Source organism: Bison bison, unplaced genomic scaffold (assembly GCF_000754665.1).
Source record: "Bison bison bison isolate TAMUID 2011002044 unplaced genomic scaffold, Bison_UMD1.0 scf7180017864270, whole genome shotgun sequence".
Classification (NCBI taxonomy): Eukaryota; Metazoa; Chordata; class Mammalia; order Artiodactyla; family Bovidae; genus Bison; species Bison bison.
This window is the reverse complement of record NW_011494842.1, coordinates 6,880,313-6,892,386: the sequence shown is the minus strand read 5'-3', so window position 1 is coordinate 6,892,386 and position 12,074 is coordinate 6,880,313. Positions and strand designations below refer to the sequence as shown.

Genomic DNA, 12,074 nt, shown 5'->3' with positions numbered 1-12,074 from the left:
TGACAAAAGCTCTACAAGTGTTGGATTTACCAGTTTTTGCACAAGTAAACTTTACTAAATAAAGACAAGGCACCCACAGGGACCCACTCTACAGCTAAGGGAAAACAACGTCAGGCAGAGGGCATGCTGAAGGGAGAATGAGCTACAGAAAGACAACAGGAATCTCTGTTATAATACAAAAAGAACACAGAAGGGAGGAAAAAAGGGAACACATTTTTAACTAAAAGAATTGACAATTTTATTTTCACATTTCACAATACAAATGAAAACTGTTTTTTCTGTCCCACTACTTCCTTCCAAAACTACTCTCTCTGATAGGAAGGGGGAACAAGTTTTCCTTATCATGCTCTTAGAAAACACCCCGAGTCACAGCACCATGATCTCCTGGTTAAGTACAAGTAATACAAAACTGATACAAAGAGGCTCCCCAATCTCCTTATCTGTCTGGTCGGGTCATTCCTGGCCGGGTGGGCACCATCATGGGACGGGCAGGAGGTCTCATCATTGGGGGCCCGGGCATCATTGGCATGTGGCCTCCCATAGGCGGCCTCATTCCAGGAGCTGCAGGCAAAACAAAAAAGAAAAAAAGAGAGTCAAAAATACTACTTAGGAGAGCTTGATGGGACTTCATTTAAAGACAAAAAAAGAGCCCCCCCTGCAAAATGCTGGAAAAAAGACATACTTGACAGAAGAAATGCAACAAATCCATCACATCTGTAAATTACTTAGACATTCTCAAACAAAAAACAAAAAGGTCAACACAAGAACCATATGGGAATCATGATCATCTAATGATAGTAAGGGGGAAACTATTAATAGATTGTTTTCCAGAAATCACCAGGGACCAGTTCCCTAAATTGACCTTTTTTCTCACTCAGGGAAATTCACAGCTAAGTCACATGTTACTCAGTCAGCTCTTTTAATCACTTCTATGCACCATATAACCAGGAGCTAGTTCATGAATGTACACAGGCACAGAGGACAATCTTACCACTAAGCGTTTGTTCGGAGTTGTAGGAAAGGTGAGCAGGAGGCCCATGCTGAGAACCTGTTAGTAACCATACTTAGCTCAAGTCAAGAAAAATAATAGGCAATAATGTGATTTATAACAATTAGCACACACACACAAATCTGATTTTTCTAATGCATTTCAAAAACTAAAAATGAATTTTTTTTTAATGTGTCCCATCAATATAATACCAGCCAAATAAATGAGCCAGGGAAGGGAGGGCAAGCAGACAGGTGAGGGTTGGGGAGGAATACAGGCAGCTTCATGGGACTGGTAATGTTCCACTTTCTCAGCTGGGTGTTGGGTTCATGATATTAATTATATTACTATGCCTCATAATTTTCATGTTATATAGCTTCTTTTTAAATATCAGATTTTACCTAATCATTTTTCAATAAATCATTTTGATTATAATGATTCAAGAGAAAACTATATTTAAAGTTGAATATAGCCTTACCACAAAAAGCAAAACACAAATATATGCAAAAACACAAGATCCAACAGGTACAAAATTTAAGATAAATTTCAGCAGAAACAGAAAATATTAAAATTCTAAATATCTTATTAAAACTCCCTCCATAACATAACCTGTATTCAGCATTTTCTTACAAGAAACTGATCCAGACCAAAGACTAAAAATGAGGCCCCTGAAAACTTGTTTTCTTTGGTCTCCATAGTGCATTAAACTTTAATTGGTTGTCAGCACTGGCAACTAATATGTCTAATAACTAATAAGTATTCCTTTTTACATCTTTTTATTATGGAAATGTGCAACCATACACAAGCAGAGCAAAAAGAATATAATGAACATCCATGTACCCATCAACCAGCTTCAACAATTATCCACCCGTGGTCAACTTTGTTTTATCTTATCCCCACCCATTCTTACCCCTGCCCACTCCCCAACTACTCAATTATTTTTAATGAAATCCCATAACTTTATTATTTTAACCTGGCTAAAAATAACAACAAAATACTCAGGCAAACTGCCATCACCAAGCCTGTATTCTCAAATGTCAAGCACACACTGACACTGAGTTCTAGAAGCTTTCTTTACATGAGTCAAAGCACTTCCCAATTCACATCCCTAACCCCTCTAGGCATCTGAACTTGTGACCCCAATTTAAGAATGTAAAAGACATCTGAATCACTTAGACTGTGTTCTGGATTTACAAACCAGTAAGGCAGGACTTTTCCTTATCTAAACTTTCCCCCTCTAAATGACACCCACATCAAGCATACTGATCGCTTCTGACCAGGAGGCTACTATATTGTCTTATCAGTTGGAGTGTAGGCTTCTTATGTCACTTGTATGTACTCTAATTATTTATTCTGCAAACCAATGAAATATGAATACAGAACAAGAACTGTTTCTATAAAAACTACGCTGATTACTAAGAAAGACTCAACCAAATCATCCCCCCAGTGTACTCACAAATTTGGTAGGCGAGAAGATCATAAAAAATAGGAACTAAACTGCCTCACAAGGTCTCTAACCACTTCAAAGAAAAATGAAACTAAAGTTGGTAAAGGATGCATTATGAGTGTGGCTTACTGGTTTATGCAAGAAACATATGGTGTTCCAGTCAGTATATTCATTCTCAAAGCAAAGGCCCTGACTGCGTATCAGAAAACTACAAACCAATGTATATTTATGTTTATGTTAAAATCAAATGTTTGAGGTACAAGTTTTTTCCCCTTCTGAATAAAAAACTACTAGGCCTAAGATCTTTTTCATAAATACTAATTAACCAAGTTAACCTGAAAGATTAAATTAGCAGTAGGGGGGCAGTTCTGCTCCAAACCAAAACTGAGGAAAGCAGCAGCCTAAGGATGTATCTACCCTTCTCCTCATTACAAACAGCCAAAAGTCAGGAGGGGCAAGGAAACAGGAGGGTCAGAGGAGAAGAAAAAAAGAGGTAGTCTTATCTTCCTTTCAGTTGCACAGGGTCTTTGGATACCATCCAATTACACTGATAAACCAAGTACTTCTTTTTACTATTATAGATTCACCAAATGTAATTTGTTGCAGTACATTTAGACAGCTAATTAAGAATTCTATTTAAATCAAAAGCTAGAACACAATGGAGCATCCAAGAAGGAAAGAGACCCAAACTTACCAGGTCCCACTGGCATCATCCCAGGAGGAGGGGGACCCATCATCGGCATCATGGGAGGGCCCCCCATGTGAGGTGCAGGCATCATCCCAGGGCGAGGAGGACCCGCTGAAATAAGAAATGGGCCTCAGACTGAGATATTCTTGTATATTAACAATTTCTTTTTAATGAAACAGGGCTTCATGACCTGGCCCAAATTCTGCAATAATTCTGTAACTTTTTATGATTTGTTTTATAACAGTAGATCGACAAAAATCAGCTGGCTACAGAACTTTAATTACTTTATGACTAAAAACAAGCCTGCCCAGACAGAAGTGTAAAGTGAAGATAAGTTCCCCAAGTTAAATTCCAAGTTTTAAATTTCAAACTCTATCCTCTGTTAAAAAAAAACAAAACAACAAAAAACTGATGATCTTAAGCTACAAGTATCTAATTTCAATTTCAGGTCTTTTTTTTTTTTTTTAATCAAAACCTAGGTTTAAGAGAGTCTTTGGAAATATGATAATGTACATGCAGAGATATTCCTGACAGTATCTTTTACAACAGCAACAATCTGAAACAACTTACATATCCAACAGTAAGAAAATGGTGAGGTTAATCATGTACATTCATACCACTGCCTATTCTACTATTAAAAATAATGGAGTTGAGTGCCAGCCAGTCGGGACAGACTAGGGGAGAGAGATGACCTTAAGCTGCTGTGAGCCTGATCAGATCCCAGGATGGCAAGATTCCAAGAAGGGACTGGTGGGTCACTAGTGGTCTAGCCTACTTCTCTGTGTTTATATCCATGATTACTTACAGGACTGAATTTAGGTCTCTGAGTTCAATTTCTATCTGAACCCTTATAGGAGGGACAAAGAACTTAGGCCTAATTATTCTATCTCCACCTGTCTGTTCTGCAGAAACAACAAACCTCCCCAAACAGAAGAGTCCTTTGACCCACTCCTAACTATGCAATTTTTGTCTTTCTCAAGGTATATGTATATTGGTGTTAGATGGGTTACAAATTTGGGAGAGAGACTGAGGAGTTTATCAGCTGTTTCGGTCCTCCAGTGTTGGCATTCATAGCAGTAAACAATTTAATACCTTAGCAACACCTCTTTATACATCAGCTCATTATCACAGGTACATTCAGAGCTATCCATTGTATCTGTCACAGACCCACTTGAGACCTAGTAATAGTGCAATAAGAATGTAACTCTAAAGATAATTCACAAATTATACCACTGAAGCTGTCATCTATTACTGTCTATATATCCACCAATGCAACGGACATGAACTTGGGCAAACTCCGGAAGATGGTGAGGGACAGGGAAGCCTGGCTTGCTGCAGTCCACAGGGTCACAAAGGGTCGGACACGACTGGATGACTGAACAACAACATTCTCTAATGAGCATTTGAAAGCCTACTGTGAGATAATCTAACAAAATCAAGGATAATCTTCCCAGTTACACCTACTAAGGTAAAAACTTTATACTTACGGAGACTGGGGGGAGGTGGGATCATTGCCCCTGCAGGAGGAGGAGCAGAGAATGGAGTAGGAGGTATCTTTCCTTGTTGAAATGCAGCAGCTTTGGAGAGAGTAAGCAAAAACAACAGTGAATAAGAATTCAACAACCCATTTAATTACTAAAATAACCACTTTCTTTTCAATCTTTAATGATCCCATTATTTCACTCTAAAAATCTTTCATCCAACATTACAACACCATGGTCAAAATCAACTTTAAGTACTCACCAGCTAAAACTGCAATTAACTGGTTTACTGATCTGGGTTTTTTAACCAAGTTTTATTTCATCACCATTCCTATGGCTAAATAACTATGAGAGACTAGTTAACTGTAAGTGACCCCCCACCTATAAATGTTTTACCAAAGAGAAGCAGTCATCTTTAATCTGCAGATGTAGTTTATACTCAACTTAAGCTGCTCAGTTTTATTTGAAAAATGTGTGCTAAGTGCCCAGAGGCCAGGCTTTGTAAAATTTCAGTCCTTCCTATATATGCTTTCCTGCATCAAAACAATACACCATTTTGGTTTACCAGTTTTGAAATTAATGCACTGAGCTAAGAGATGTTAAAGAAAAAAGATTTCAAATTCAAAGCCAAGAGCCTGCTCTGAAGGAGATTATGATTTTTAAAAAATGTCCAATACAATTACAGTTTTTCTTTCAGATAACATGAGGCACAAATGCAAACAAAAGAAACTGAAGACTGTTTGTATTTGTCTTGGGAAAACAGTCATAAATAAACACTAAAATACACATGCATAAAGTCAATTCCTGAATATGCCTTTCTCAAGTCAGTGCAGTCTGCACCCCAGACACTCCCCCATTCCACTCTACCCTCACAGTGCAAAGGAAGTCAAATCACTCAAGGAGATCACTGATAATTCATGAAGATCAGATGCAAAAAATGACCCAGAGTAGAGATTTATGAATAGCTATTCACAAGCCCCCTAAGAGCCTATTCTCTCGAAGGGTTCATATCTCTCAACAAAGGCTTTTCCAGTCAGGAGACCTCCCACATCCTGCGCAGGACAGCTTGCAAAGACTGAAGAGGGAGTGGCAATGCCACTGGCTCAGTAGCGGACTCAACACAGCCATGAACATCATCAAGTCAGTCCCCAAGGGCTCACTTCTTCTCCTCTCAAAGTTTTTCATCAAAAACATTTACTCATCCTTACATTTTTTTTCCCAGATGAGATAATTTCTGAGATTTGCCCCTTAATAATCTAGGAAGGGGAAGGAAGTAGATGAAGGTATCTGGTGGCTCTCAATAAGAGGCAATTTTGCCCCTGTAGGGACATCAGGCAGTGCATGGAGATACTAGGAGCTACAGGCATCTAGTGGGTATAGGTCAGAGTTGCTGCTCAACAGCCTGTAGCGCATGAACAGCCCCCGACAAAGAATTATCAGGCCCCAAATATCAACAGCGCTAAGTTAGAGAACTTTGGTATAAACAAGACAATGCTGCAGCTGAAAGATACACGCGTGGCAGCCACAGGAGGTTCTTTCTTTCAAGTTCTCCTTCTTCTGAGCTTAAAATTTTTCATGACAGTCTTGCTTAAAAAAAAAAAGCAAACACCATGATCAAAGTCCACATTTGGCTGCCAGCAGTGGGTACAATGAACAACTGGAAAAGGCCATGTTTCAGATACGTTAGGATGATCAAGCATAAAAATACAGTATCTCTTTCTGGCAGTGCTTTGTACCTTACCACCCCAAACAACAAAAATGTTCCTAATTAAACAAGTATAGCATGTATGGCAAGAGTCCAAAACATATCCAGACTATTCTGTCATATCAGTTACGCCCTTTGTGACCAGTTATCTTTGTCAGGACGAGAAGAATAAGTCTCTCAAACTCTTCAAAGAGATCTACAAACTCACCTCTACCTTTTCCTACTGTAACAGGAAAACCAATCTAAAAATTACGAATCACAATAAAGGAGGTTATAAATTTGCTACAAAATCTGGTCCACATCAACAGAAACATTAGACAACTCATTCTTCTCTACCCAACTTCCTAGTCTAACCAGTATCTGATTGCTCTACCCTCAAAAATTAGTGTTTTCCTATATCCACAAGAAACCAATGACCTTCCACTTCTTTCATTCAGCACATCAGCATGATCCTATTTATCATTCAGAATGAGCTGCTTCTCTGAAAAAACGAGAGACACAGAGACGAGGAAGAATGGGGCCATCTACCCCACCAGAGCAGGAGGCCGCAACGCACTTGTTTTGTCAATCAGGCTCTGAGCCTGCTCTTCCATCCACTTCTGATAGTAGTCTTTCACATTCTCCTTGTGCTTCCTACCACTGCAGTGTGTCTTCCTCACAGATGGCTGGAAAACAAAAAGGTAGTGATCAGTCAAAGAAACAAACAATCCCAAACCAGAAATTTTCTGAAGCCTTACCTTTTTGTAGGTAGCCTTGCTAAATTTAGCAGCTTTAGCTGGGTGCCAAAGCATCACTAAAAACATTTTCCAGCAATGTACTGTGGTAATTTACCTTCTGTATTTATTATCTAAACCTGGGGTCAGAAAACTATGGCCCATGGGCCAGCCACCTGATTTTGTGGAAAAGAAATACTGAAACACAGCGGTATTCGTTTCTTTATGGATCGTCTACGTCTTCTCTCCACAACAGCAGAGTTGAGTAACTGCAACAAAGACTGTATGGCCCACAAACCTAAAATAATTACAATCTGGCATGTGAAGAAAAAGTTTGCAATCCACTGATCTAAAACACAATATTATGTGTTTTAGGTTACTTTCTTAGGTTACTCTATGGAAAAACAATATAGCTTACATACATTTAAATAACAGTTTACGGAAATATGGTCTTTTAAAGGACCATAGGTCTAGAACATAGATTCTATGTGAATCCCTCAGAACTGCAGCTCATCTAACAGTTTTATTGAGATAAAACTGACATAAGATAAACTTCACACACTTAACCTTTTGTCTTAAGTTAACATTTATTTAACTTTTACTACATGCCAGACACCATGCTACGTACTTTACAAGTAGTGCCTCAATCTCCCTAAGACCACATGTGCACAATACAGCGAAATACTAATCAGAAAGAATGAATTGCTGATATATGCAATACAGACAAATCTCAAACCATGCTGAGCAAAAGAAATCAAACATACAGAGTATATAAGCCTCCATTGATATAAAGTTTAAAATCAGTAATAATGATCTTTAGTCATAAAAGCCAGATTAGTCAGGGTCGGGGTGCACAGGGACTCACTACAAAAGAGCACAGGAGAACCTTCTGGAGTGACAGAAATGTTCTAAGTCTTGACGCATAGAGCAGGCTGTAATCATCTGACGTATCATCAAACTGTACACTCAAAATACATGCATTTAACTGAATATATGTAATTCAATAAAATTGATTTTAAAAATCACAAGGTTATCATCTTTTATTTATGCCTAAAGATGTGTCTCAAAACACATGTTAAGTAGCAAACCAAGGCCTGGAATCCAGATCGCATTCAGATGCACCTCATGACTGCCTTCCTCCCTCTTACCTCTCTCCACATGACTGCTTCAGCCATAGCAGATATGACCACTATCACAGGAGCAGAAGCTGTGTATCTCAGAAACTGGTGTACATCTCAAAATATTAATACCATTCCCTGTCTCCCAGTCACTGCTTACACTAATACCACAATGATGCCTTAAGCTTAATAACAAAATCATGCCTAAGAACCAGCAAAAAGTTAGAGCACTGAATCTTCTATACATTTCAAAGTCCACCACAGAGACTGCTTCAGTCACCATGGAAACTTACTTTCACAAGGTATCTTGTTAGAAAAACAGTATTATAGGGATTCCTGACATGTCTTATAAAGAGATATTTATTATAAAGAGAGACTTTTCCACTCTCTGAATTCTAGCATTAGCAAGCAGAGTGAGTATACGACAAAATAGCACTGGAAAAGGGTAGAAAGGCATAGCCTCCCAAACAAACTTCAGAAAATTATGATGAAGGGTTTGACCTAGAGAGGGGGTTAGGGACACAAAGACAAAACAAAAAAGGCAGAGCTCTGTAGGCAAGCTACTACTAATACCAAATGACTGAGAGGTCTCCTCCAAGGTGTAATAATATAATATTTACAACTATTATTTCTTTAGGAGGAAGAAATACATATTCCAGAAATCTACTAACGCTGAATTATAGCTGACCATATGTTAGAATTCCAAACGAAGTGACAACAGAGAAATAATCAGTTAACTTCTTGCAGCTACTATTCATGATGACATCATGACTGAATTCTGGTTTAATCAGGTCTCTGATTAAAAAAGTTGAGAGCTGCAGTTCTCAAGGTGTGGCTCACAGACACCATTCAAAGTGCAAGACAGACCAGTGAGTTTTAATGTTAAGACCACTTGACACGGTTTAGATTCTACACTGCAACTATGCATTGAGTTTTGGTGCAGTAATACAAGAATATTAAAGAATATCCACAAATGTTTCAAAACGATATTAAAGTACTTCTAGCTCCTACATACATGTGAGGTTGGATTCTTCATATACTTCAACCAAAACAAGGTGTGACAGATTTAGATTTAAAGTAGAAGACAATTAAGTCAGATGTTAAAGAAGAGTCCAAAAAGTTCATGCCATTTTTCACACTAAATTTTTTGTTTTGGAAAATAGCTATTTTTCACTTTTAAAGTGTTATTTCTGTTATCTTTACCTTAAATGAATTAATATTTTTAAGTAACTTCAAATACAGAAAATTTTGATGGAGAAAAATCATTTAACCTACCATCCAGTAATTTCTAAGCATGTAAAGGGACCGTGAAACAAAAAATTTGAGAGCTGCTGGCATAGAAGCTTTGGAGTTAGACTGCTTGGCTCATCTTCCACCTCTACACAACTTAATGGTTTTGTAACATCCAGTTATTTATCCATGCTACCTCAGTTTCCCTCTCTGTAAAATGGGAGATAATACTAACTTCATAGGATTATCATGAGCATTAAACAAAATGATACTGTAAAGCATTTGGAACACTGCCTGACACACAATATTCAATCTTAGTAGTTGTTGTTGTTATCTATTAATTATTTTTTAATCAAAAAATTCTCCTCAAAATGTACGCATTTCTTTCCAATTTAGTCAAACACTTGAGACCCTTGACACAAACAAATATTAGAACCTCAGGACATTTTCCTAGAGTTTTTACTTGTCACAAACTTTTTTCTTCATCTTTAAACTTGCTAAAGCTTTTATTATTTTGGGTCTCCACTGAAAACACTGACTGATGGAAGATTAACTTTGAATTATAAATACAGTTACAGGAAGGGTGGAAAAACAAACACCCCAAGTAGTTTCTTCAAGCAGTAGCCCTCAAACCAAAGCGAGATGAAAAGCAGAAATTACAAAATTCTTAAAAAATCTTATTTATTACATACAAGGCTTTGCTTAGGTTTTCTTTTATTAAAAAAAAAAAAGTAACAGTTTTATTGAGCTATAATTCACAGGCCATACAATTTACAAATAAATTTAAAGTTACAAAATAATGGCTTTGATATTTCCCTTAAGTTGTACAATTATCTATTTTATACATAGTAGTTTAAAACTCTTAATCCCTTATCCTTATCTTGCCTCTCCCCACTTCTCTCTCCTTACTGGTAACCACTAGTTTTTCTCTGTATCAGTGAGTCTGTTTGTTTTGTTATATACATCCGTTTTGCTTTATTTTTTTGGTTCCACGTATAAATGAGAACAGAGAATATGTTTCTTTGACAACCTTATTTCACTAAGCATAAGACTCTCTAAGTCCATCCACGTTGTTGCAAATGGCAGGCACACGGTTTTTTGAAACTGAAAAGAACCACTACTTACAGAATCATGGGTGAGGTATGTGTCGCAGTAGTCACAATAAAATCTGGAAAAAGGAGGGGGATAGAGAAAGAGATGACAACCAGTTAATAGATGCCCATCAGAGCTGCTAGTCACTGAAGCTGAAATATAAAAGAAAAGACGTATTTACGATATGAAGATATCAAACAAAACGTCCTGACACAAGTCAAGCTTTTTGGCTACCTCTGCGGATTCCACCTCCGCACTCGAAAAGGAGTAACGAGAAATCCGGGTCATCCTTCCTTCCCCTGACCCGCTCGCTCCCCCAGAGGCTACCGGAGCCAGAACCCGCTCTGCGTTCTCCCGCAGGGAGACAATTAGTAACCGTGGCCGCGAACACGCAAATACAGGCCCCCACTCACTTAGGCATGTTGCTCCACAGGCCGTTAGCAACTCCGTTCCGCGCCGCCTGGAAGTGACGCGCTCAGTCAGCGCCGACGCAGCGGAAGTGACGAGCCCAACGCGACTTCAGAAATCCAATCCCAGTCATCCAATCCTCCAGCTGCGTTGCGCAGGCGGTAACCGCGTCGTGGGCGGGGCGAGGGGGTGGGGCTTGTCCTGCTCGTCTCTTCACCTAGATGAAGGCGGGAAGAGGGGGTACCGAGAGTCGCGGCGAGGTTCAGTAGTCGGTCTCGAAGCCGACATTCTCTATCCTCCCGGAAGTATGTTCACCCTGGTATAAATGCTGAGAAGACAACAGTGAACAAAACAGGCAAACATCCTTGCCCTCGTGGAGTTGATATTCGAGTTGGGGAGGACCATAAAGTTAGTAGGTAGTGGGTTAGATGGGGCCAAGTTGCAATACAGTAAGGGAGGGAGGGAATGAAGCATGAAAGAGTCCAATTTGGAATAAGACAGAGAAAGCTTCCTGACAAAGTGACAACTGAGAAATGACAGGTTTCTTAAAACAAGAAACCCAGGCGGAAGCCGGTTTACGTACCGTCTCTTTGTGAGCTCTTTAACCCCTGGAGGAGGCAGAATCCCCAGTTTCAAATCCGGTCGCTGCTTCTTAGCTATGCTACATAGGCTACTTATAATGGAGTAGCATATAAGTATACTTATTATACTTTCTGAACCTCAGTTTCCTCATCTGCAAAATATGGATAATAGTTCTTACTTGTGGAGTCAGGATGAATTAGATGTGGAAATGTTTGTACAGAATTCACTACAATGCGCATACTAAGCCCTCCACAAATGAAAGTTATCTTTACATAGGAGGAAACTATTAGACGTCATTTGTCCAGTGTTGCAACTCTTTTAGAAATTGTCTAGCAGGTTTTTCTGGTACGCACTGGAAAACAAAACAAAAAAAAGTGCCTTGTCCAGGGAATTCCCTGGTGGCCTAGTGGTTAGGATTCTGGGCTTTCATTGCCATGGCCCAGGTTCAATTCCTGGTAGGAGAACTGAGCCAAGTATCTGGCAAGAAAAAAAAAAAAAGCTTGTCCATAGGTATAACCTGTTCTAGTAACAAGGCAAAACTTTCTGCCTGGTGTATCAGACTCCGAAATGGCCTGACCCTTCTTTCAGAAAAAGGAAATAGTGTTAGGAACTGGAAGGAGCT

The 12,074-nt window shown here is 38.9% G+C and overlaps 1 protein-coding gene across 1 annotated transcript; it reads right to left on the bottom strand.

The window, feature by feature from the left end:
* Window positions 1–213: 213 nt before the first annotated feature.
* SNRPC (small nuclear ribonucleoprotein polypeptide C) lies at window positions 214–10,963 on the bottom strand. The gene is made up of 6 exons (XM_010848631.1): window positions 10,876–10,963; window positions 10,496–10,538; window positions 6,866–6,974; window positions 4,611–4,700; window positions 3,130–3,234; window positions 214–561 (listed from the first exon to the last, which is right to left on the bottom strand). Exons 1-6 carry the CDS (start codon window positions 10,881–10,883, stop codon window positions 437–439), a joined length of 480 nt encoding a protein of 159 aa, XP_010846933.1. The 5' UTR covers window positions 10,884–10,963; the 3' UTR covers window positions 214–436.
* Window positions 10,964–12,074: the final 1,111 nt, after the last annotated feature.

What these genes read in the sequence shown, in the direction of transcription:
- SNRPC (XM_010848631.1), bottom strand. An exon ending in GAGCCTGATTGACAAAACAA is followed by an intron (nt 4,701 to 6,865) that starts GTGCGTTGCGGC and finishes CTCTCTCCAAAG; the next exon opens with CTGCTGCATTTCAACAAGGA. An exon ending in GATGATGCCAGTGGGACCTG is followed by an intron (nt 562 to 3,129) that starts GTAAGTTTGGGT and finishes TTTTGCCTGCAG; the next exon opens with CTCCTGGAATGAGGCCGCCT.